Consider the following 26,322-nt stretch of genomic DNA (forward strand, 5'->3'; position numbering starts at 1 on the left):
CTCTGCCTCATTCCCTATTGGCCAACCTTGGCCAGCTTTCTAGGGGGGGATCCTGACAGCTCCTCACCCTATCTCTACCACATAGCTGGCCCTTTCTGCCCTGGAGTTCCTCTGACTATGTGATGGGATGCCTGCAGGAACCTCCTTCTTGTTCATGCCTGTCAAGCCTGGAAGAGTGAGGGGGTTGACGTGGGCAAACTGATCAACAGAGGCTGGGAGCCAGTGGTTAATGCTCTCCTTCTCTGTCTCTCAGGAGGACAATTTTGGGCGTGTTCTGCCAGCCCTGCAGAGGGTCCCAGTGAATTGAGTCCTGTTGCCCCAGTAGTGGCCAGTGCAATAACTCACCTTTTTCGTGAGACAGGGTCTTGGTCTGTCACCAGACTGGAGTGTGGTGGCATAATCATGGCTCCCTACAGCCTCAGCTTCCTGGGCTCAGGTGTTCCTCTCACTTCAGCCTCCCAAGTAGCTAGGACTGCAGGCATGCACCACCACACCTGGCTGATTTTTTATTTTTTAATTTTTTTGCAGAGATGGGGTCTCACCATATTGCCCGGGCTGATAACTCGCCTTTATATTGGCTTTCCTCACTTCCCCGTTTCACTCTTCTGTTTCCTGGTCACAGGCCCTTGTCTCAGCCTCTGTTTTCTGGGGACTTGGGCTACAATGCCACCTGAGCCGCTGTGCTAGAAATTATCTATTGGCATTCAGCCTCTTCTCTAGCCCCTTCCATGTTCCCCTGCTTTGTTGGGGTTGGAAGGCTCAAGGTCCCTTTCTGGAATTCTCTCACTGCTAGGAATTTGATGCAACTTAGGCTCTGCCAGAGGGAAGCACCACCAAGACAGTTGGGAAGCAGAGAGAAGTAAAGGCCGTGTTGGCCGGGTGCAGTGGCTCACGCCTGTAATCCTAGCACTTTGGGAGGCCGAAGTGGGTGGATCACAAGGTCAGGAGATCGAGACCATCCTGGCCAACATGGTGAAAACCCGTCTCTACTAAAAATACAAAAATTAGCCGGACATAGTGGTGCATGCCTGTAATCCCAGCTACACAGGAGGCTGAGGCAGGAGAATCACTTGAATCCAGGAGGCGGAGGCTGCAGTGAGCCGAGATCGTGCCACTGCACTCCAGCCTGGGCGACAGAGTGAGACTCTGTCTCAAAAAGAAAAAAAAAAAAGGCCGTGTTTCCTGCAGCGTGGTGGCTGATGGGTGGGATACGGCAGACCTGAGTTTTCTGCAGCAGCAGGACACTATGTTCCTTCTGCTTTCTTGTCACTAGCTTTAATGGATGTGCAATCGAGATATTGGCAGTAATGTTCGGCAAGGTGGCAGCTGCAATGGTGTGACCATGGATAGAGGTGCACCCAAACTTTCAGCCCTCCATGCCTTCCTATATTTAATTCCCTACACTCAATCTCTTTCTGTACAAAACACCGGGAATGTTTTCTGTCTCTTACACTGAAGCATGACTGATTTGGATCTCTCACCTCCCCCATATACTGCACCACCAGGCTCAGGTGGAGGAATATGAAAGATCACACATTTATCCCAAAAAACGTCCAAAAAGAGACTGAGAGTCAGACTCTGTTGGTTACCTACTCAGTAGCCATCCCCATTTCTTTCTCAGTAGATCAACTTCCCTTATAGAACCCTCGCCAATCTTTGCAGCTGTGGTTTGGGTATGTGACCTAATCCTGGCCTGAAGAGAGTGTGCGAAAGGTGGGTCCTGAGATAGGTGATCGTCCCTGATAAAAGTAGACATATAGAGGAAATTCTCCTCCCTGCCAGTGGATGGGGTTCTGTGGGAACATGATGCTTGGGCAGCGACAGTCATTGTGCAGTCATGAGGGCATAAGTCTGAGGATGAAAGTCCACATACTGAGATGGCAGAGTGGACAGACAGAAAATACCTAGATCTGCAGTGACATTGCTGAGCCACTGAATTTGCCCTGGAGCTGCCTGCTTCTAGTAGACATCACCCTGGCGGGATCCTTTCCTTCTGAGCCACATAAAGACCAGTCTGGAGCTCTCCAGAGTTTCTTCCATGCTAGTATCCTGGGACACGGGATGCTGGGAACCCGGGAGCTGGGCTGGGATTAGAGTGAGGCAAGCAACTTACTTGCTTCAGGTGCAAAATTGAAAGGGGTGGCAAAAAAACCTCAGTGATCAAGATAATATTTTAACCTAATATTTTTTAAATATCAAAATTAATGCAAAACATACATAATCAGCAAAATATCAAGATTTTAAACAAAGAATCAGTGTCACTGATTAGGCCTGCTCTTCATGTGTTTCCACAGAGGGCAACCCTAATGGTCTCACCTATGATGATCTGTGTAATGGAAGAGGCAGGGCTCTGAGGTTTGGAGAACTGGGTTCAAGGCCAGGCTCTATCAGTGACTTTCCTGGTGATCTCAAGCATGTCCTTTCCCTTCTCTGGCCTTTGGTTACCCCATCTGTCCTGTGTAGAGGCTGGGGCATTGCCAGGGTGGCCTTCTGACCTGTCTTCCTCATCCGCATAGCCTACTGGGGTTACTGTTCCTCTTCCTAGGAGGCTGTGTCTCCAGGGTCATTGGCTCCTGCCTATTAATATCTTGGCCATCCCTGGCCTGATTGGGGTGTTTAATGACTGCCAGCTGTGGCTCCGGCCCCCTCCCCCGGGAGAGATAAGAGCAGTTCCTGTTCCCACATTGGGGGAGGCTGGGTCATTGTTCATTAAAATAGGCCCTGGGCGAGTGGTGAGAATGGAGGGGCTGATTCTGACTCTTCACCCCACTCCTGCCAGCACAGCAGATGGGGGTTCCTGGGGATATACACTCCCCACACACCCCTCCCCAAGGGGGCTGCCCTGTGTCCCCACCTGCCACCTGAGCTCTGTCACTTTAGGTCCTGATTCCAATCGCCTTGGAGCTTCTCCCCAGATGTCCTGCAGACATTACATTCAGCATGTCCTAAACCAGGTCATCATTTCCCCAGCCCTCCTCCTCCCCACCTGGATGGGGGACTGGCAGCTTTTCCCAGCCTGACCCTTGGGCCCTTCTCAGTAGCCAGAGTGGCCTGCCCCAAACCCACCATCATCCCCTCGGCCTCACTTAGGAAGCCTCCACTGTGCTCCTGCTGCAAAGGACCCCTTATGCCTGCCCTCTAGGATTCAGGGATCCCTGGCGCCCATCATGTTCTCTTGGGACCCAGAGACCCCTACCTAGCCCTCAGAGACCACCTCGATGTTGCCTCATCTGAGACACTGTCCCCTATCCATACTGCTGGCAAACTGGCCACCCTCCTTGGGCAGCCCATGCCCTGGAGTGGCAGGAACCACCCAGATGGTGGCCTCTGCCATGAAGGGGATGGTGGCTCTCTGCACAGGGATGGTGGGGTGCTCCTCGTCCTTGTCTTCCCAGGAGGTGTCCACGTGAGTCAACTGGGCTTTGCCCTCAGGGACTGGGCTTAGGGCTCAGTCAGTGGTTAGGGTCCAGCCTGTGGCCAGTCAGAGGCTGGGCTCTATCAGGGGTTACAGCTGGGTCTGAGGCAGGCTTTGTGTGCAGCAGAGGTCAGTGGCCTGGGTCTAAGGGCCAGGCCCCAGGTCACCTTAATTTCAGACTAAAGCCTGAGAACCAGTCCTGTGGCCTCACCGCCTCACCACCTCCTCCCTCTTGTATCTCACTCTGCGTGGCGCTCAGGATAGAGGCCCGCCCTCTGGGTCACTTGGCCTCCTAGGGATGGGCCTCCACCCAGGTGTTTGGGCACTAAGGTCACTCTTAGTGAAGTCCTTGAAGCATCCACCAGGGGGCGATAGAGATGAGTTGGCCTGACCGGACAGGTACCTGGCAAGGGACCTGAGAGCAGGCGGGGCGGGGGGAGAAGGAGGGGACCAGGAAAAGTCCTGCTTGTGGCCAACCCCATTATTCCACGGCTGTTCCCGGCCTGGGAGACTGTGTTTCAGCTTCTCGCCATCCTTAAGCGCCCGTCACTAAGCTTTGCCCTTCCCAGTAACCTCTGTGAGCAGGGCCCCACCTATGTCCTCCCTTTGGTTGCCCACATCTTGGCTCTCTGCTTCATTCACTCTCCACCCTCTTGGCTGACAACTGGTCCCCTGCCCAGGCTGTCTGCCTTACCCCAAAGCCATGACACATGAATACGGGGGGATATCAGGGACTGTGGTGGGTGGGGTAAGTACAGTGTGGTGTGGGGGCCCCTCCCAGCCTTCACACAGCCCAGGCAGTCCACAGGGTCCTAACCTGGAAGGCAAGGTGCTGCCCTTTCCTCCGCATTTCTGTCCCCCTCTCCCTTCTCTTTTCTTCTACTGACCTGAGTTCATCTCTCAAGGAGTCCTGCCAGATCTCTGACCTTGTTCTCTTCACAGCCTCCATCCTCTGTGTATGCCTCAGCCCCCAACTGCTTGGGGCTTCTCCCACCAGCTGCTGTCCTTCCCCTGAGCCCAGGGGGGCAGACTGGGTGGCAGAAGGCTGTGGGCAGCCCCTCCTCATTAGCCACCTGTGCCTTAGCCAGGGGCTAAGCAAAGTCATCTAGAACCCTCCCTATTGTGCAGGTGGATGGAGAGATTCATACTCAGGAGGAGACCTGCCCATGATCTCTGAGAAAGTCTGAAGCAGAATTGGGATTAAATGACAAGGGCTGGGTCTTCTGGACCTTACTGAGAAGTATGGGGTGGACAAGGTCTCTGGAAGCAGTTCAGAGAGGCACCAAGTAGGGAGTGGGAGGAGGGAAACCAGAGAGAGAGAGAGGCATGCCCCAGCTGGATGAGGGGAACATGGACAGACTGTCTGTCCCCTATCTCTCAACTCCTATGCCTTGGAGTGGCAGGAATGCAAGATGCTCAGGGTCAGTAGGCTGGGTGCCGTGGCTCACACCTGTAATTCCAGCACTTTGAGAGACCGAGGCGGGCGGATCACCTGAGGTCTGGAGTTCGAGACCAGCCTGGCCAACATGGCAAAACCTCATCTCTACTAAAAATACAAAAATGAGCCAGGCGTGGTGGTGCATGCCTGTAGTGCCAGCTACTCAGGAGGCTGAGGCAGGAGAATTGCTTGAACCTGAGAGGTGGAGGTCGCAGTGAGCCAAGATCACACCTCTGCACTCCAGCCTAAGTGACAGAGTGAGACTCCATCTCAAAAAAAAAAAAAAAAAAAGACGCTCAGGGAAGAATGAAAGAAGTTCTAGATGCCCCAGCTCAGCTCTCCACCACCAGTACCTCATTGGTGGTCACCACTGTTGGTCTGGGCAGGGGTGGGGGCTACTGACAGTGTTCTCTCTAGCAGGCCTGGAGGTACCTGAGGTCAAGGTTAGGAACAATGCCTCCTTCTCGGTCCTATGGCTGACCATGCACAGGGCAGGGCATGGAGTGTGAATGTAGATGGAGAGACTGTGCCACTCCTGGATATGCTGGGCAACTGATCAAAGGGCATTTCCCTGGGGGTGCCTCTGCCCATGGCTCACAGTCACTTCTATTCTGGCCTGAACACCCCTGACTCTGGCCTCTGAGGATACTGGGTTGGAACTGTCATTGATGATGGGTCCTGGGATGGTACTGGGTCAGACAAGGCATTGAAGTAGCTGGGCAGGCAGATCTGAGACTTCACCAGCCCATTCTGACCACATTTTACCAGCTTGACATCCCTCTCCTGCTCCTCTAGCAAGTTTGCTGGAGGTGGGACCCAACGAGGTCAGCATGGGCAACGGCTTTGGAGACATCTCTTGCTGACTGATGTTATTTGCCATACTGCCTCTATGTCTAAACCTTTTTATTAGTGGCATATTGTCTCTGCTCACTCGACTTGTGTTGGTGACATTTGTTTTGTCCTCTACCTACCTCCTCTTGGCTGAGCCCTGGGTAATTGCAACATGGTCATCCTGGACGCTTGTTTGCAGGAATGACTGCGGCCTGTGGAACACTCACACTCAACCATTTCTGAGACCCTGGGCAGCTCTGCCAGCTGTTTTGTATTGATCTGAGATTAGAATGGTCTTTTCTTGGCTGGATTTAAGGAGTAGGGGGACACAATGGGGACCTGGTCTTCATCACACTCAGAGGAGAGAGGATACCACTCAAAAAGATGGGAGCTGAAGGCCCTCAGAACTGTGAATGCCTCATATGAAAATATGGATTTCTGTCAAAAGCCAAAAGAGTGGAGGCATCTGGTTTCAGTAATGTATTAGATCACCCATCCTTTGGGTGGAGGAAGATGGCTCCAAGTTGGAAGCTGGTCCCATTTTAGGCCATATGAGAACATCAACCACCAGGGGAACCAAGCCAATCCAAGCCAACATTTATTGTTGCACAAGCCTGTTGCAGTCCTGAGGGGATCTTCTGGCAGAGGTGTGGGTAGGAAACTGAGTGGCCACTGGGGTGAAGGGCAGACAGAGGAGGCTGTGACCAGCAGGCTCCTGTCCAGATGATACATGAGCTGGAGGCCTCCTCAGCCTCACTCCAGGGAGAGTGGGGTGGGAAGGGGGACTCAGGGATAATGGCATTAATAATACAAGTGGTAAACAAATAACCAAGAGGATCCGGCTGGTTACAATACACAAAAGTTAGCAGTAAGAGTCTGTGCATTCACATTCCTATCAGACCGATCTGAGTTCAAATCCTGTATGTGTAGCAGGGTGAGGTATCTGCTCTCTGTCAGAGCCCATGGGTGCACATCTCTGAGCCTAGTTACAACAGTTGGCACATAGGTGGGTGGACAAGGAGGGCAGCTCTTAATTCCTGTTGCTTCAACAGCACAGAGGGATAAGTGTGGCTGGTGTGACAGATCCCACTTGACAAATGAAGCCACTGAGACTTGGAGAGCAGGTAGGCTTAGTCTGAGACCTAGCATTCGCTGGTGGCTGCCTTCTCATTTCTCAGAGGCTTCAGAGTCCCTCAGTCCTTGGGTTGCACCGTCCTCCCACCAGACTGACCCTGGGGCCACTCCACTTCAGTGGGGAACCACTAAGATAGCTGTGCTCCCCAGACGAAAACTTCAGAATAACCCACTTTGAGGAGCTGATAGCTAAGCGTAAGAGAAAATGGGGTAGTGAGCTGCATCTTCAGTGAAATGCCTGAGTGGTAATGCTTAACCCAAAGGAACTTGACAGCAATGGTGAAATTTCAGGCACTACCGTGGTGTTGGTGCTGGTGACCTTCCCGGGCAGAACCTTTCTGCCCTCAGATCACACCAGTGTTGTTTGAGGATCACCGGTTGCTTTCCTCCGATTGGGCAGAAGAGCCAGCAGGGGGCAGAGTCAGGATGAAAGTATATAGACTTTTTGCCCTTGATTGGCGTAGGGGGCCTTTGGAGGAGGAGTCTAATGACTGAGTTCCACCTGCAATCCTCCAGGAGAGGAGCTCCCATCTCTCTGACTTGCTAGAAACGCTCCAGGCAGGCGCTAGGGCTGCGTTCTCTAGGAGTTTCCGGACCAGAGACCAGAGGGCCGGGGGCAGCCTCCGAGCCCAGCGCCGGGGCTGGCCGCGCCCGGGCAGGCCTCTGTCCCCGGCGTCTGCCGGGGTGAGTGGGAAGGGGCGGGAGGGGCCGCCTTAGGCCCTGGGATCCTGGTGGTCAGACCAGGGAGACTTCGGCTTGGAAGCTGGAGGAGCGGCGGGCACCGGGGCTGACGCGGGTCAGCATGGAAACCTGCGTGCTGCACGTGGCGCCGTTGCTGCCTCCCGACGGGTGCCGGTATTTGGGGTTCCAGCCCAGGACGCCCTGCAGGTGCCAGCGCCGCCACTTCCGCCTCAGCTCCGCCTGCACCTAGGAGAGGGGAAGGTGGTCAGGCCCGCTGCTGTGGAGCCTCTTCCACTGCTGATGGGCTGCCCTGGGCTTAGAGTTCTGAACTAGCCAGTCTTATCCTCTTCAGGAAATCAAAATGGAGGGACCCCTATGCTGCCTCGGGCGGTGCAAACTTGGGACTGGGGTTGAGGCCAGGTTCAGAAGGAGGCCTTGAAATGGTAGGAGGTAAGAGGCAGAGAGGATCCCAGAATACAGTCCAGGGAGAGGGAGGGATGCTGCCTAGGGGTGACTGTACCCCAACTCTTCCCATCCTGAGTCTCCAGCTCACTTGAGTGGGTTTTTTGTGCATTGTAACCAGAGCTCCACAGCAACTCAACCTTCTCTGGAAGCCCTCACCCCTCCCCACTCACTGCACACAGCCACTTAACTCTGTTGTGCACAGGAATCCCCCTGGGGTTTAGTGAAAAGCTGTTTGTTTGTTTTTTAAAATAATTATTAAAATGCAGATTCTAAGCCAGCAGGTCTGGGGTGGTCCCAGAGATGCGCATTTTTAACAAGGGCCTAGGTGACACCAGTGCTACTAGGTTGAGGACCATACTTGGAGTAGCAAGGTTTAACCAGTCGTTGCTCTGCACATATCCCACCAATGTTTCCAGACCCTGGTCGTGGGAGTTCCATTGCCTGAGCCCCAAGGACTGGGAGGGGCTTACCTCACCATTGAGGAAGCAGTAGAGGATAGCCACCACAAAACCCTGAGAAGGAAGATGACAGGAGAGGTGAGGTAGACAGACCAGAAGCCCCCAGCCCTGCCCCACCCCTGGCTCCAGCCCCTGTGTTCCCCTGGTTAAGGAAAGAGCTAAGCACAAAGTAGGTGCTTATCTAATACTTATTACAGTAAAAAGATTGGAATCCAGTGGCAAGGGCCAGAACTCCAGGTTGAATGCCCTTAAAAGCCAGGAAAGAATGCAGCCTTAAGTCAACAGCCCATACCTGGAAAGACCCCACGACGAGCTCAAAGACCATCTTCACTTCAGGCTTAAAATTGTCTGGGAAGAAGGCGAACATGATGTAGTGTACCCCAAACAGGGGGATCAGCAGGAGCGTGGACCTGGCCAGCCTCCTAGAGACAGGGGAGGGACAGGCCATGGGTATGTGTGGCCACACATGTGGATATGATAGGGAGTGTCATGGGGGCAGCTGGAGGCACAGAAGATGGGGACAATGACCAGGATGTGTGAGGATAGACTGTAGGTTCCTCTAAATATTATGCCCTTGTCTGCTCCTGTTCCACAGCTACAGTGCCTCTGCCCTTCTGCCCCCAGCCCTCCTGGCCTGGAGGGAAGCATGAGAGAGAAAGAAACCCCCTCTATTCTCACCCTTCTGGAGGAGAGAGGGTAAGAGGTAAAGGAGAGGCCAGTGAGAATGATGCTAACAGGGACATGTTAGCTGAAATCCACTATTGGGAGTTCTGTTGCCTGGGCCCCCTGGTCTGGGAGAGGCTTACCTCATCATTGCAGTAGAGGATGCTCTCAGCCATCAAGAGCAGTAGAAAATCTCTTAGGCAACAAGAGATCCTGGTTCCTCCTCTCCTGGTCTCAGTTTTTCCAATTTGTATAATGCAGTAAATGTGTGCTCAACATAGTCAAATTATACAAACAGAGGCCCACTATGAACTTGGAAGTGTTTTGGGTACTATGAAGTGTAGTGCATCCATGAGAGACCATGAGAGAAGATGTACTAGGAAACAAGTCTTTCTAACTGGGGTGCTGACCACATATGCCCAGGGCCACTTGGGAGGGTGATGGGGACCCAAGTTCATACCTGATCACCAGGGACAACCCAAAATTAATCAGTATCGTCCTCTATCTGTGTTTTCTCTGCTGTGTCTGCTTCTCCAGAAGTTGCCACCTTCTCTGGGGTTGCATCCCCCTCCTCCTACCTCCCCACACCAGTGCATATACTCCCAGAGTGCTCTGAAGGACCAGCTCCTTCTTCACAGCTTTGTGTGCTCAGTAGGGTCAGCATTCATTCTAAATGCTCACCTGCCTCCCATGGCCCAGAGCTCTTCCTGGTTCAGGCCTCCCAGCCACCTGACCTCATAGCTGATCCAGGCAGTGTGAACCCATTGCTCTCTGGCTAGGAGAGGTGGGGTGTGGATAGGGAGGGTCTCTGACTCTGTCTCTCCTGCCTTAGCAGTCAGTCCAAGGAAGCCTAGCCGAAGGCCTGAGGTCCCACAGCAAGCTGGGGGCAGAGGAGCTGGCCTTGCCCCTCCCATTCCTTCCTGGACCTGGTTCTCAGCCATGCCAAGATCCTGAGCAATGCCCACCCCTCTTTGGCTGCAAAACTATCCCACGCACCGGAGGCTAACAGATGGAGGCTTTCTTTAAATCAAAGGCTTATAGGGAGGTGGAGAGTGGGAGCTGACAGCCTCTCCTTGAGGAGCTTCATCTCCGACTGCCCCCACCCCTTTTGCCTGCTGACAACTGTTTCCTTTCTGTCTCACCACACAGACCTGGCCCTGACCATGGCCAGCTCTGTTTGCCTCAGATTCAGGCCCTTTTGAACCACTGTAAGTTGGGGGAAATAAGGTCCCATCGGCAAAGGAGAGGATGAGGGTGCACAGGCCCGACATGCTGCCCCTCAGCAGACTGCAGACCCCCCTCCACCCCCCCAGCCTTTCCTTCTCAGACAGGAAGGGAAGCTCCGCCTACACACCTGGCAGGAGAGAATGTAGTCACACCAGGAATGTGAGTCTTAGTTTCATCAGGGAGAATCACAGGATTCCAGAATAGAATCCTAAATCCAGCAGTGTGTGACATTCTAGCCAGGAATCTTAGAACCACAGCACAGACTCTCCAAAGAGAACCCAGGCCAAGAAGAATCCCAGGACTGGAAGGCCTTGTGGGACGTCCCAGGTTTGTCTTGTGTGAATAGCACTGATACTCAATCTCCTACTCCCATCTGTGAGCATGCAGACCCTACTTGCCTTCCCACAGCCTCCCTCTTCATATTTTTCATGTTTCTTTAGCTCTGTCTTCACGCCTTGTTGCTCCTGCAAAAAACCTGCCTCTTCCTCCAGTCCTCCCAAGCAGGGGGAACGGTCCTGACACCTTTCCAAGCCCTGGTCCACAGACATTGTGCCCCCTTCTCCCTGCCCATGGTGACATGCTCCAAAACCCTCCAGGAGAAGGGAGTATATGTCAGTTTCCTCTCTGTAAAACAAAGATAATTTTGTAGGGGACTGTGTGGATGAAATGACATGATGCATGGAAATCCCTTAGCGTGTGCCTGGCATGTAAACTGCAGGTGTCAGCATTATTACTGAGGAATACTGAGTCCCGAACATGGCTGTCTCATTGGCGGACTGGGGTCTCCCCCAGGGCATTCATCTACTTTGTGTTTATTGCACCCTTTTTCCATGTGAGGCACATGCCAGGGACTGGGCACATGGTATGAACAAGACACAGGTCATCGGTGTCCTCTTGAGCTCCCTGGCTTGGCAGCAGATGCATACCTGGGAAGGATGCTAGGTGAGTGTGGGCAGGAGAAGCATGCATGGGGCTCTGAGTGCAGCCTGGTGAGGGTGGGGCTGGAGCAGGGGACGGTGGTGGGCTGAGCCAGGCCATGGTGGAGGTGGGAAAGAACAATGTGGCTCCTTGGTGACTCTGGATGTTTGGGGTGGGAGGACTTCAAGGAGATGTGGGATGATTTGAGGACTGGGGATGGAGGTACTGGGGGCTGAGGCACTAGGCCCACACTCACGAGTATGGACTGCTGTCACTCTTCCTGATATCTGGGGGCCGCAGTTTCTGAAGCAGGATTCGGATGATGCAAATAAACAGGATGAAGTTTACCTAGTGGGTGGGGACCCGAGTTCGGGCAGTCAGAGCGGGAAGGCTGAGGTGTTCAGGCCCCTCGGCTGCTGGCCTGTCTTCTTTCCCAGGGTGCTGCTGCGCCTCTCTCTATCTTACCTCTCCTCTGGCGCTTCCCCTTTGGTCAGGTCATCCGGGAACTCTACCTCCTTCACATCCCTAAGGACTGTGCTCCCAATCCGCTTACGCTCAAGGAAGAACTGGTGGGACGGGGGTGGGGATGATCCTGCATTGGGCATTAGGAAGCTACATTTCAGTTCTGACCTAGATACTAATTTCCCATGTGACCTTGGGCTAAATTGCCTGCCCTATTTCCCCATCTCTAGGTGGGCCTATTTCCCCATCTCTGGGTGGTGGGAGGGTATCTTACCAAGATGGAGGTGAGGATGGGGCCCTTTATGATCCACCACAGTGAGGAGTTGATGGTGTCCCAGCACCTGAGCAGAGCGTGGGGAGGAATGAGAGGGTTTGTCCTCAGCCAGAGAAAGACTCAGCAGCACCTCCCTCAGTTGTCCCCAGCTCTGCTCCTGAGCCATTTAGCAACCCTGAGCCCAGAGTCTGTTGCTCCTCAGGTCCTCCTCCAGCCTCCCCTCTGGCCCAAGAGCTGTAGTTTTGGTCCACTCACCAAGGCCAGATGGCATTATCATCCCACCCAGGGGGCCTGCCCAAGTGATGGCGGCCGGGGGAGTGTGTGGGGCAGCAGCTCACCCATAATCCTCAAAATGGATCCTGGCGATGGTCCACACCATGGTGAATGTGCTGGGTACCCCTGTCAGGCCCAGGGAGAGTGAAAGAGCAGAGAGGGCACAGGAAGCAGGGGTAGAGGGCATGAGGGAGAGATTTCGGAGAAAAGCAGGGAGAGGGAGGGAGAGAGAAAAGGGTGGGTTGTCAGGCTGCTGTCTTTGGTTGCATAGGTTGTTCACCACGGAGGGATGCTCCACTGAGGGGGTGAAGCTGTATGCCTGAAGGGCTGTGTCTACCTAGACAGACATTCTCTTTCTAATTGTGACAGAGGCCCTTTATAGATTAGCAGTGGCCCTGTGTATTTCGGGAACTAAAGGGAAATGGAAAGATGTTCACAAAATCTGTCCCACAGGTCAGCCGTAGGTGCAGCTGCAGCCTGAGGGACTTGTCCTGGGCTCAGACATTTTGAGGACTTTCTTGACCCTTGGCTGATATCCTTGCAAGCAGGACCTGCAGCTAAGCAAGACGTAGGACTGCAAGCTGGGTTGGCACCCTCCCCCTAGGGAGTTCTCCAGGCCTTGCCCCCTCTGTCCCCAGCCTGGAAGCCCTCCCTGGTACCATACCCCAGCCGATGAGTATGTACCCCCAGAAGTACTTCCGCTCAGAGAAGAAGGAGACGGCAAGCAGGGTGTACAGGTAGAGGCCCTCCACCAGCAGCCAGAAGAAGTTGGCCATGACACAATATTGGAAAAAGACCATGGCTGCCTTACAGCCCACCTGCAGGGGGAGGAGAAAAGACAGGGTTCACTGGGGCTGTCAAGGGTCCTTGACTGCCCACACCCGTGTCTGGGGGGACAAACACAGTTGCAGTGCAGCCAACCTAATCTCTTTGTTGTTTTGCATTATCGCCTTAAAAATATACTCATTGGTTTTCCCATTTTCCCTAATTTTAGATCCTCTGATACTTTGGGATAAACTGGTGATTTTAATTATCCATCCATCAATTCATCTATTCACCTTCCCATCTATATATCTACCCATCTGCCCATTCAATCATCCACCCACCTATCCATGTATCCATTTATTTACCAACTCACCCACTAGACATTCACTATCAACTCACCCATTTATCTATCTTTTATCCGTGTATCCATCCATCATCTATCATCTTTCCATCTATCAATCCATCCACCCACACACCTATCTCTCCATTCATCTACCAACCCACTTAGTCATCTACCCATCCATTCATCTCTGCACTCACCCATCAATCCATTCATGCATCCACCCACCTATCTACCTACCTGCCCCTCTGCCCATCATCTGTCCAATCTTCCTTACTTAACCCATTTATCCTGCTGCCTACTTAGCCATCCACCAACCTGCCCATCCACACCCCCACCCCACCCACTCATTCATCTAATGCAAATTTGTATTGAAGGTAGCTGGAAGGTATGAGGGAGAATTCTTGCTTGAGTTTGCAAGGGTCTGCTCAATGTGGGGGAGTGGAGGGCTGTGGACTGTGGAGTGGGGCCCAGATGGAAGTGTGGAGGGAGACTGGGACTGAGAAGAGGGTAGAAGAGGGGGAAGTAGAAATGAAGAAGAAGAGAAGAGAAGAGGAAAGGGGTGGCCATTCCTCCTGGGGTTCAGAGGACCTAGTGGAAGAATGGGTTTCTTAGGCAGACGAGGACCATGAAGGAATTAGGGAGACCCACGAGTAGGGCAATCACAGGGCTCTGGGTGGCCCACTTGGCATGACTGGAAGGTATTCTGGGCCTTCTGTCCCCTCCCAGAAAGGCCCCCATTTCAGATCAAGCCTAGATGTCTGTGAGCCAGGGCTTAAAGCCACCCTCCACCAGGAAACTGTCTGGCTTCCACTTCCCCCTGTACCCAAAACACTGGTTCCCACCCTTCCTTCCTGTACCCTTGGTTTGCGACATCCTCAGAGAGAAGCCTCCCCCAGCTAATGCCCCCACCACTCCCTTTGGCTGGAAAGTCCTTCCTCAGGTCTCACTTCAGTCTCTCCAGTTACAGGAGTTCATGCCTCCCCATCTTCCTCCCATTTGCTTTTGCAGAATAACTCGGCTCTTATTTTTTTTTTTTTGAAATGGAGTCTTGCTCTGTTGCCCAGGCTGGAGTGCAATGGCGTGATCTCGGCTCATTGCAACCTCTGCCTCCGGGTTCAAGCAATTCTTCTGCCTCAGCCTTCTGAGTAGCTGGGATTACAGCTAATTTTTTTTTTGTATTTTTAGTAGAGACGGGGTTTCACCATGTTGGTCAGGCTGGTCTTGAACTCCTCGTGATCCCCCCACCTCGGCCTCCAGGAGTGCTGGGATTACCGGCGTGAGCCATAATCTGCGTCTGGCCATAACTCAGCTCTTTACCAGGACAGTTATCTGTGCTTCCTCCTAGTCTTAGAAAAGCTTCACAGTAATGAATTGGGAAGCCAGTCTCCATAATTATCCTTAACATGTGCACAGGAGGCAGCAGGTTCCTCCACAGGTCCTGTGGCTCGCAATGATCATGTCTGACTTGGCCTCCCAGCTCCTGGGACAGAACCTCTGAGAAGCTCTGGGAACGGCCAAAGTGGGTCCCATAGGTTTTCTCTCGCCCTTGTTGAAATGCCTGAGATTCCAGCGTGATCATTTCGCTCTTTGGGGAGAAGGTACTGCTGACCCCTGATATAATGCACTGCCTCTGGGGTCATGCATGAAGCAATGAGTTACTGACCACAAGGAATGAGTGGGGGCTGGGGCTGGTCTCAAGCTCTCTGTCAAAGCTTGGGGCACTCAGAGAGGGTCCCTCAGAATCCCTTGGAGATGGCCCCCTTAGTGACTGGCAATGAATTCCTTAGATGCTCCCTTTACCTCTCTTCCCTAGGAAGGCCCAGAACCGGCCTGATGTCAGGATCAGAAGAAAAGAGGAGGACTGCATATGTTTGGACCCATTCCAGATGGCACGGGGACAGGGGGAGTAGGAAAAGTGGCATGGTAAGCAGAGCCCTGGCTATGCAGGTGGCAGTTGGCAGAGTTGGAAGGAATCTTGGAAGTCCTTGCACAGATGGGGAAACTGAGGCTGTAAGTTCCCCAAGGCCACATAGGAAGTTAGCTAGAGGTGGGACAGGGGCTCTGGGCTGTGGCCATGAAGTGTCCCATTTCCCATCTGCTTTTCTCACTGAGGGGGCAGGTCTGTGAGCGCCCAGATGGGTGAGCAACATCTCACGTTGCCGGAGGGGAGTGTGATTTGAGTACTGCCAGGTGGGGTTGGGTGGGGGTTGGGCCATCCTTGGATTGAGGGTGGGGTGGGAGGGAAGAGGGAGGCGGGAGAGGGAGAAGCAGGGGGAGAAGAGGAGATTACAGTGGCTAAAGATAAGGGTGCGACTGAGGGAGGTGGGCCAGGGCCAGGATCCTTACCGAGCCCTCGGAGCACTGGTCCGACTCCCTGCTGTCGAAGAGGGCCAAGTCTTTGATGAAGACAGCGGCAGCCCTCAGGATGAAGGATATGAAGAGGTGCATGTGGATGTAGTTCCGCGTGCAGTGGAGCTTCCTGTGTGGGGTTGGCAGATCTGGGAGGCCAAAGGGGCCTTGGATTCCCACCCCAGCCAAGGCTGTCCTATGCTCTGAGCAAGGGTGGGGCAGGGGAGCATGTGTCCTCCAGAGGGCAGGCCCCGCCTCAAAGGGGGGTCCCATACTGAAATACGACCCCCACCCCCAGGTACCCCATCCGCCTATGCAGCTGGGCTCCCAAGTGCCTCAACCTCGTGTGTGGCCCCGGAAGCCTCATTCCTGTGTGCAGGCCCCACCCTCTGGTACCCTGTCCCCAGGTGCAGGGCCATCCTAGGGGAGACTAGGCTGCAACACATGGAACAGCTCGGCCACCTGCCTTCTCCAGGGGAAGCTGGCCTGGCAGGAGCTGGGGACTGTGTGCTGCTGGGGGGCAACAGTGGAGGGGTTGGGGCATGCCTGGGCCACGCTGGGCTCCACTGTGGGAGGGACACTTGCCAGGTTTGCTTTGAGACTTGTCACTTGGGCTGGGCCTCACCTGAACAGGCTCAGGATAGCCGTGGCGACCAGAAGGGTGGCGAGGGACAGGCTGTAGCCGATGGTGTAGCCGGTCTTCACAGAACCGTAGAACAAGGTCTGCTGCTGTTGGAGGGACAGGGAGAGGCTCTTGGGTGGTGGGGTGGGAGGCTCATCTAGGGGGTATTGGCAGGGGTGGGGTGCCCTACACACTCTGCCTGCCCACCTCTGCCTCAGCAAATGAGGAGGCTGAGGTCTGTGGCTCCCAAGAGCAGCTGAGCAGAGCTCTTCAATCCCCTGACCCCTAACGCCCTGGTTTCCACAGACAGGGCAGGACTGTGTCTTAGGGTGGGGTGGGGGTTGAATGTACTCCCTCTCTTTGTGTCTTTACGAGGAACAAGTTGGTGAGGGAGAGAATGAAGACCTTGCACGTCCCTTTTGTTAATTTCATGTCTCCAGCCATGTGCCCGGCTTCCCTTCTGTGCCAGCTCTGAGCTGGGCACCCTAGGGGCAGGGTCTGCTTGCCCTTCAGACACCCCTCGAGGCCCTGTCTCTGTATAGGGAGGAGAGGTATGCAGAGGTTGCACTAGTATGTCCCATTTTGGGCCCTTGGGAGTTGGGGTCGGTGGGATGAGGGCAGTCTGGCCTTTCTGGTGGAGGAGGGCAAAGCTAGGCCCCGAGGGTGTCTTGCTTGGTCCCCTCTCCTGATGCCCTCCCTGTGGACACAGGTGCAGTGCAGCACGACAGCCACTAGGCAAGCCACTCCTTCCTGTGTGCCTCCCACGCTTGCCTGAGGAGAGGCAAGTGGTTAAGGGGGAATGAGGGCCTACGGCTCCAGTGGGCTTCAAAGGCCTCTGAAGAAATTGCTGCCCTTGGGGGTGGGTGGAGTGAAAGCCCCGTCTGAGAAGGGCGCCTGAGGGTGGGGCAGATGCCATTGCAGACAGACACACACACATGCATTTGCACCCCAAAGCAGTGAGGGGCTCCTAGCTGAGGACTCCAGCCTCCCCATCAATGTCCTTATCAGGCTCCCCAATCTTTACAGAGACCATGTTTTAACTGCTCCGGGGAAGATATCTGTCCTGGGACTGAGAACAACAGGCTCTGTCCCTGTTCCTGACTGGCTATTTGGTAGCCAAGGCTGGTTCCTTCCAGGACCTGCAGCACCTCGGTTTCCCCTCTGGATGGGATGGGGTGCTGGTGTCTGCCTGCCCTGCCAACTCCCGGGCTGAAGTGAGGCTTCCTTGAGGCAGTGGGGTGGCCCAGCCTGGGGGTGCTGCTTCAGCTTTCGCTGCTCTGGGGGCCCCTCCTGTGGGAAAGCCTCCTCCCATACCCTGTCAGGGGGAGCCAAGGGTTGGGACCCCAGAAAGGCAGGCCTGGAGGAGGCTAGAGGAGGGCAGACTCCAGGAGTCCTGTTCCCACACAGACAGCAACCACACCCCTCTGTGGGAGAGATCAAAGTCACCTAGGTGGGCCCTGGCGCTCTGCAGGTGGGGTGGGGTGCCCTGGGACCCACCTCATCCAAACTCGCTGCCTTGTCATCCAAACCACAGGCAATGGGGTACGGGCCAGGCTCCAGGTGCGTCCAGCCTTCGTCGGTGCAGCTGCGGCTTACGTTGCGGCCTGGGTGGAGGGCAGGGGCAAGGACAAAGGCTGAGGCCGGGAGCATGGGGACCTGGCTGTCTCTGCTTGGAACAGGGCAGAGAATTCAGCCCTACTCCCACCAACCCTGGTGCTGTCAGGCTCCAGCTGCCCTGACCCAGTTACCCAGGGCACCGTGGGGGCACTTGGGACAGGGAGAAGCCTCTTCAGGGCTCCTGCACCGATGACAGAATCAGAGCAGACATTCTTGGGCTCAGCCCTTTTGTTATGGTCTGAACCTGACCCCAAGTACAACATACACTCTGATCCTTGTCACAGACCCTGCCTGGATCCTTGTCACAGAATGATTCCTGACCCTTGCTGTGAGCAGAATGCTGACCCTTGTCACAAGGCCACGGTTGGGGGAGGGGGCCCAGGCCTGCCCGGTCCTCTTCAGTCAGCCTGCTTGGGCCTGTGGGGCTGGGTTTCCTCTCACACCTGGAAGGGCTTAGATGAGCTGCTGGAGGGGGAGCAAGGGTGTGGGAGTGAGGAGGGGTGGGGTTGGGGAACCTGTGCAGGCAAAGGCATGTGAGGGGGAATCAGGCAGCACAGCATGGCAGGGGCTTGAGGCTGAAATAAGCAGAGGCTGAGGCTCCAGGGAAGCTGCACTGTCCACTGTCTTCAGAGGCTCGAAGCTGCAGCAAAGGGACAGGACCGCTTAGGGGTGAGGTGAGGGGTACCACTGAGGCTCCCCACTCTCCATCTCCAGCACTGAGGAGGTGTTCTCTCCCCAGAGAGGGAGAGGATGGGTTGAATAGAAATTAGATGAGCCAGAGAAGAATCTCGCTTCCCCATCTCAGTACCCATTCATCACCACCACCGCCACCACCATAGTCACTATCAGCAGCATCAGCAGCGTCACTGTTGTCAGCCTCATCACAATGACAGGTTTCGAGTACTTTTCAAATGTCAGCGCTGGTCAAGCACTTTAGGCACATCCTGTTTAATTTCCTCAATCATCCGGTGAGGAAGGTAACTCCATTTCACAGTTGAGAAGTGGAGGCCCCAAGAGGTTGGTTACTTGCCCAAGGCCACATAGAGAGGACAGGATAGAGCTGATCTGGTCTCCAGAGTCTTCCCAGGTAAGCTTGGTTCTCACCTGCATGGAGGTGACCTGAGGACTTATTTTGGTGACCAGATAAAGAGCTGCAGGAGGGTCAAGCTGTCCTATGAGCTCAGGAAGGGTCACTGGGCACGTGTGTTTATTTCCAAACTTTGCTCTATGCCCGGAATATACCAGGTGATTCCATATTCACCATTTCTGTAAATCCTCCTGGCAACCCTTGGAAAGAGGTCTTGTCACCCTACTTCATGGATGAAGAACTGAGGGACAGCTGGGGGTGGGGATGGGACAGCCAGGAAAGAGCAGCCGTGGGCTGGGTCTGTTTCCACCGCGTGGCCCAGGGAGGGCAGGAAGGATTTGGTTGAGGAGGGGGCATTGGACTGGGCCAGTTTCCTGCCTTGGCATCCCTTTTTCTGCCCTGGGATCCCAACTTCAGTGTTGCAAGAGGCTCCTAGGACAGGAGAAAAGCCTTCAGCTGTCCCTCTGCGCCCCTCTCAGCTTCCCATTGTTGCTGCCAGAGGTGGGCCTGGCCCAGAACCTTCAGCCCAGCCCCTCATCAAAGGGCAGGCTCTTCCTCAGCCCCAGTTCCAGGGAGCTAACTGCAGGCCCTGAGGCCCTGGATCCCACCCACAATCTGATTCTTTTGAGAACTTCCCCCTACAAGGCTCAGGCAGGTAGAAAAGAGGGTTAAGGGCTGGGTGTGGTGGCTCACGCCTGTAATTCCAGCAGTTTGGGAGGCCAAGGCAGGCAGATCACGAGTTCAGAGTTCAAGATCAGCCTGGCCAACATAGTGAAACCCTGTCTTTACTAAAAATACAAAAATTATCTGGGAGTGGTGGTGCACACCTATAGTCCCAGCTACTCAGGAGGCTGAGGCAGGAGAATCGTTTGAACCCAGGAGGTGGAGGTTGCAGTGAGCCAAGATCGCACCACTGTACTCCAGCCTGAGTGACAGAGTGAGACTCAGGGAAAAAAAAAAAAAAGAGGATTAAGGCCAGAATCACCCAGCTTTGAAGCTGGGACACTGGAGCTTTGGGCTCCCTACTCACCAGAGGGACCAGGGCTTGAGGAGGCCAGGCCCAATGACATAGCAAGCATCTGGTATCATGAATTATGCCAGCAAACCTGGGTGACTCTGGCATGTACACAGCAGCTTCACATGCCGTGTGTGTGTGTGTGTGTGTGTGTGTGTGTGTGTGTGTAGTGGCAGAGGTGTTAGGGTAAACATTAATGTGTTAAGGCTAGGAATTGGTACTTTTTATTATCCCATCAAAAAATGGGGATCCCAAGGCTAAGAGAGGTTAAGCGATTTGCCCATTGTCACACAGCAAGGGAGCAGCAAGTCTGGGATGCAGACCAAGGTCTGCCTGACTCCAGATCTTTCTGGGCTCCCAGCAGTGGCCAAAGGGACACTCTGTTTTCTGGAGCCCTGGCTGCCATAGATGGTGAGGGAGAGGAGGGGAGGGGACAATGGGTCATCTCTGGGGCCAGGTGGCCTCTTTGAAGAGCCCTGGGACTGTGGTCACGGCCTCATAGCAAGCCGCTCTCAAGGATATCGAAATGGCAGTCACCATGGGATCCCAAGAAGCAGCCAAGAGTCTCCCTCCAGTCTGGGCCTGGAAACCAGCAGGCCCTATATCTGTAGAGGGGGACATGAAGGGCAGGAGGGAGGTAGCAAGGGACTTTAACCCTGTGCTGGGAAGAACACCCCACTGTGGGGGTCAGGGCATGCAACAGTGAAGGGGTCAGGGCATGCCTGGGCCAGGCTGGGCTCCACCATGGGAGGGACACTTGCCAGGTCTGCCTTGAGGCCTGTCACTTGGGCTGGGCCTCACCTGAACAAGCTCAGGATAGCCATGACGACCAGAAGGGTGGCGAGGGCCACCTTTCTCCCAGTCTCCTCCCACTCACTATGTCTCAAAAAGCAGTCATGGCCCCCGATTGTGCCTAGGATCCTCCACTCAGTGCCTGGAGCCAGGAATTGAGGAATAATCCTCTCCCTCCTCTCCCCCATCAGTCACCAGTCCTGTCCCAGCTTCTTCTTCCCCAGCACCACCACCACCTCATCTCCCCTGGATTCGGTAGGAGCCCCCTGCTTTCCTGTTAGCTCCCCACCCTGAGACAGCTGGAAGGATCATGCTAACACCCAGACCTGACCATGGAACTCTCCTGCTGATTCCCTGCCATGGTGTCCCATCCCAGCCAGCAAGTTTGAGCTTCCTAGGCTGGCAGCAAGGTTTTCTTATTTATAGCATCATGATGCAGGTGGTAGGGGAGGGGAGGTATCCCATAGACCCCACAGACATGGTTAACATAGACTGTATGTCGAATTTTCTCAGCCAGAATGGCTCTCCCATATTTATTTTAAAACAAATCTCTTCAAATATTTGAAGGTAGAGGCTGGGCATGGTGGTTCACGCCTGTAATCCCAGCACTTTGGGAGGCTGAGGCGGGCGGATCACGAGGTCAGGAGATCGAGACCATCCTGGCTAACACGGTGAAACCCCGTCTCTACTAAAAATACAAAAAATTAGCCGGGTGTGCTGGCGGGCGCCTGTAGTCCCAGCTACTGGGGAGGCTGAGGCAGGAGAATGGTGTGAACCCGGGAGGTGGAGGTTGCAGTGAGCAGAGATAGTGCCATTGCACTCCAGCCTGGGCGACAGAGCGAGACGCCATCTCAAAAAGATAAATAAATATATATATATATTTGAAGGTAGAAACACAGATGAAAGATATGCAGACTACAGATTAAAGAAGTATGCGCCTGTCATCCCAGCACTTTGGGAGGCTGAGGTGGGAGGATCATGAGGTCAGGAGTTCAAGACCAGCCTGGCCAATACAGTGAAACCCTGTCTCTACTAAAAATACAAAAATTAGCCAGGTGTGGTGGCTGGTGCCTGCAATCTTAGCTTCTTGGGAGACTGAGGCAGGAGAATCGCTTGAACCCGGGAGACGGAGGTTGCAGTGAGCCAAGATGGCGCCACTGCACTGCAGCCTGGGTGACAGAGCAAGAGTCTATCTCAAAACATTAATAAAATAAAAATAAAGAAGTGAGCTACCATGAACATTTTGATGCCTTAATGAGCAATTCCTTGCCTGGCCAAACTCCCTCCTTCAGGTATTTTATCCAGTCTAGGTAGATGACTTTTTTCTAACTCTCTACAATTTTTATCTTCTATAAGGTTTATTTAGCTTTCCCTGTATAGGTCCCTTCCCGTGGGCATACTTCTTCCCAGGCCTGTTGTGTGAGTTGGTGTTGCCATCATTCCTGCCCCACACTTGCAAACTTCCCTCTTTGGAATTTCAGGTCGGTTGCCCACACCTTTTTCATCTACTTGCTCGGGAGAACACCGTCTTTTTTCTGTTTTCAGTCCCTAATCGCAGTCTCTTATTTCTCTCCGCCATTTTCAGAGACCAGGCCCACAGAGTATGGCTGTGCAAGCTGTTCACTGTACAAGGGCACCTGGCCAGTAGGCATATTCTGCTTGCCACTAGGTGGGCTCTAGTGAGAGGTCATCTCTGCCCGAGGAAGGACTGCCTTTTTCTTGTCAGTCCAAAGGCACCGTATGGGCCCCATTGATGGCGGCAGCCTCAGGGTTAGCTAGATGGTGGGCTGGAGTCCAGGTTCTCAAGGGCAGGAGTTGCCTTGACACATTCCAGCAGGGACAGAAGGAAGAGCCATGGGGAGGAATGCAGTTAGCAGAGTCTCAGGGAGAAAGGCAATTAGCAGGTGCTTCCAGGGATCAGAGAGAAGGCTGGTTTCCAGGCTCGGTGATGGCGTGCACTGTGAAACCTGCCAGAGGAGCTCATCTCTTATCTGCCCAGGCACTGGGTGTCCCTGGAGGAGGCAACCAGGCCAGGTGGGCACTGGCCTGGAATACGGCATGGCTGTGACCCTCCCAGACTCCTCAGGAGGGCTTCAAGGTCTGTCTTTCACTACTGAGGTCACAACAGCAGGCACTGGGGGGCAAACCAACTTATCCCAAAGAGACCCTGGGGTCTACCACCTATCCCCACTTTACAAACAGGGAAACTGGGGTCCAGGGAGGAAAAGGCCACCTGGAGTGAGAGATGCCTGAGTTCTGTTCGCTCTCTGAATAATTATCTAGGTTCTGCTCCTCATGAGTCCTCCCCACTCCAGGCCTGCCCCTCCCTCCATGCTCCCCACCCAGTCCCGCTCTCTTCCCTAAGGCTCATTAAACCTAAGCCTAGGGTGGGGCCTGCTTGATTCCTTCCTCGCCTCACTCACTCCCATTCCCTCCATAAACAACTCTCCCACTCCTCTCCTGCACTGAGCTCACTACCTGAATTCAAGCCGTCATTTCCTGCCTGCCATGTGATTGGGTTTTCCTGTTTACACTCCTAGAATTCTTCCTTCTCACAGAAACCAGTTAGATGTTAAAAACCTAAATTGGACTTTGTCAGTCCCCTGCTTAAAACCCCCCACTTCTCACTGGACTTAGGAAAAAACTCAAGTCTTCGCCTCTGTCCTCAAGGCCCTGCGTGGTCTGGCCTCGGCCCGCCTGTCCCTCCCCTGCCTTCCTCCCTGGCGCTCTCCCTGCTCCAGCCACACTGGCCTTCACGGAAGTTCCTTGGATGCTTATTCCACGGGCTGTTGATCCTCTCTCTTAGTCGTCCCCAATCTGGGATCTTTGCCTGGTGGTTCTTTCTCACCTCCAGGTCTTCAGATTGCAGCTGAAGTGTCACCTCCTCAGAGAGGGGCTGTTTGTGAACCTCTGCCTTAGGTTAGTCCCCACTCTCCTTATTCCCTCGTCCAGCGCTTTTTTTTTTTTTTTTTTTTGAGACGGAGTCTCGCTCTGTCGCCCAGGCTGGAGTGCAGTGGCGCAATCTCGGCTCACTGCAAGCTCCGCCTCCCGGGTTCACGCCATTCTCCTGCCTCAGCCTCTCCGAGTAGCTGGGACTACAGGCGCCCGCCACCACGCCCGGCTAATTTTTTGTATTTTTTAGTAGAGACGGGGTTTCACCGTGGTCTCGATCTCCTGACCTCGTGATCCGCCCGCCTCGGCCTCCCAAAGTGCTGGGATTACAAGCGTGAGCCACCGCGCCCGGCCCAGCGCTTTTTATTATTGATAATACATCTGTTTATTTCCTTACTAAATGTCTCTCCAATGAGAATGCTAGCTCTGGGAGAGCAGCCCCGGGGGCTGTTTTATCCTCTCTCCACTGTGTTTGTCCAGCTCAGTGCCTGGCACACTGGTGAGTGCTTCATTCACTGCACGAAAGAATGACTGAATCTATATTGTAAATCTCTTTAATGACTCACTAGCTAGAAAGCCACCTCCTAAAGGGGCTCCCCCTTTTCTTTTCTGCCTCATTCTGTGCACATTCTGTGGACATTCATTTAAGCGGAACATGACAAGGTGTGTAAGCAAAGTCATGTGGTGGCTTCATGGAGCCCAAGAGGTCATAGGCTCCAGGCATCGAAAGACTGAATCATGACCAGCCCAAGACAACAGGACTATGGGAGCCATAATTTAATCAAGTACCTGTCAGTCAATCAGTTATCAATTGTTGAGCAAATATTTAGTGAGCCTTTCCCACATGCTTATCTTTATGTGAAGAGCTAATCAAATCCCATGAGTTCTTTAAAGACCCAGCACCATTGCCTCCTCTGCCAGGGAGTCCCTCGGATTGCTCCAGGCTCTTTGACCACTTTCCTTTGCCTTTCCACTTCCTTGAGAGGTGAGTCCCCACTCCAGCCGGCCCCACTCACATCACCTCTTCAACCCAGGGGTCTTACCTTGAATGGGGGAGAAGAGCTTGAAGATGAGGGGACAGGCCAAGACAACTACCTGGCCCCGAGGGGTGGCTGGCCAGCAGGTGAGGTTGTCCCACATCTTGCTGCAGCCTATGGGGGTAAGGCAGAGGACACATGGGTCAGCACAGTGCAGGTGCCTCCAGCCCTGGGGCCTGAGGCCATAGGCACCCACTCTCTTCCTCCCTCTGCCAGGCTCCCACCTCAAGGAGCCTCCAGTCTGAGAGGGGAGGCACAGCACTGCTGAGGTTGCACGGAGCCTGTCCTGACAGGGAGGCAGGAAGGAAGCCTGACTACAGTTCCTTGGTCCTTAGTGACGGATGGAGCGCCCCCTGGGGGTGTTTCCAATGCCAGCGGTGGTTTTGATTGTTGCAGCAATAGGGGGGCCTCACTGGCATTTGATGGGCAGTCACCAGGGATGCCAGACAGGCAACTCCTGCAGAATGATGAATTGTCTCACATTCTGCATGGCTTCCAGATGAGCCACTGGGCATATGTATAGGTGAAAACCTTTCGTGATGACCAGAGCCTAGACTCTTACACCATTTTACATATAAACACATGCCATTTACTTTATTAATTTACTTATTTTTTGAGATGGAGTCTTGCTCTGTCACCCAAGCTAGAGTGCAGTGGTGCAACCTTGGCAACCTCTGCCTCCTGGGTTCAAGCAATTCTCCTGCCTCAGCCTCCTGAGTAGCTGGGACTATAGGCCCGTGCCACCACGCCCGGCTAATTTTTGTGTTTTTAGTAGAGACGGGGTTTCACCATGTTGGCCAGGCTGATCTCGAACTCCTGACCTCAAGTGATCCTCCCACCTTGGCCTCCGAAAGTGCTGGGATTACAGGTGTGAGCCACCGCGCCCGGCCAACACAAGCTATTTATTGCACAAGTTTAACATACATGAAGTTTTCCAGGAATGCAGCCACTGAGAAAAGGGAGGGGAGATTGTATTTTGTTTTGTTCTGAACTTCACTAAGAGTTGTTCAGTGTTTTGGAAAATCATGATACCCATAGCAATGCTGCCTGTGATACTTGAGTCACCGATGCAACCACCTGCGTCCATCAGTCTGCATTTGTAGGCCTCACATTCCCAGGATTTATATTTGTAGGAACAACCTTCAGACTACATCTAGTGCGGTTATGCTGGAATATGTATGTGGTACTTTATTGTAAATTACTTTCCTTTTAATATTTATTTTACAGTATAGCTAGAACATTATTTTTTATAAAGTGGATGGGTGTGTGTCCTGAGTTTCATATTACGATAGTAAAGGAGGCATTAGAAAATGTTTTGAGACTCTGTCTCAAAAAAAAAGAACTAGATGCACCCCAATATACTCATCACCCCATCATAGTCTCGCTCTGTCGCCCAGGCTGGAGTACAATGGCGTGATCTCAGCTCACTGCAACCTCCACCTCCCGGGTTAAAGTGATTCTCCTGCCTCAGCCTTCTGAGTAGCTGGGATTACAGGAGCCCACCACCACACCTGGCTAATTTTTGTATTTTTAGTAGAGACGGGGTTTCGCCATGTTGGCCAGG

General features: G+C 53.7%; 1 protein-coding gene across 7 annotated transcripts in view; it reads right to left on the reverse strand.

Annotated features, from left to right (window-relative positions):
* Positions 1–6,269: 6,269 nt before the first annotated feature.
* The window catches only part of VIPR1 (vasoactive intestinal peptide receptor 1), a 35,235-nt gene continuing 15,182 nt past the window's right edge, over positions 6,270–26,322 (reverse strand). For 2 of the 7 annotated variants that reach the window (XM_032161937.2, XM_032161943.2), the window contains 10 exons: positions 24,765–24,872; positions 17,816–17,922; positions 16,322–16,425; positions 15,694–15,826; positions 12,904–13,057; positions 12,305–12,365; positions 11,967–12,033; positions 11,487–11,578; positions 8,715–8,844; positions 7,661–8,476 (listed from right to left, as the gene is read on the reverse strand). In XM_032161937.2, coding sequence (XP_032017828.1) covers positions 8,234–8,476; positions 8,715–8,844; positions 11,487–11,578; positions 11,967–12,033; positions 12,305–12,365; positions 12,904–13,057; positions 15,694–15,826; positions 16,322–16,425; positions 17,816–17,922; positions 24,765–24,872 — 1,199 coding nt within the window. In that variant the 3' untranslated portion in view covers positions 7,661–8,233. Of the gene's footprint in view, positions 8,477–8,714; positions 8,845–11,486; positions 11,579–11,966; positions 12,034–12,304; positions 12,366–12,903; positions 13,058–15,693; positions 15,827–16,321; positions 16,426–17,815; positions 17,923–24,764; positions 24,873–26,322 lie in introns of all 7 variants that reach the window. The other 5 variants (XM_032161940.2, XM_032161945.2, XM_032161941.2 and 2 more) reach the window with 5 other exon arrangements.

The sequence above is a fragment of the Hylobates moloch genome, unplaced genomic scaffold (assembly GCF_009828535.3).
Source record: "Hylobates moloch isolate HMO894 unplaced genomic scaffold, HMol_V3 SCAFFOLD_8, whole genome shotgun sequence".
Classification (NCBI taxonomy): Eukaryota; Metazoa; Chordata; class Mammalia; order Primates; family Hylobatidae; genus Hylobates; species Hylobates moloch.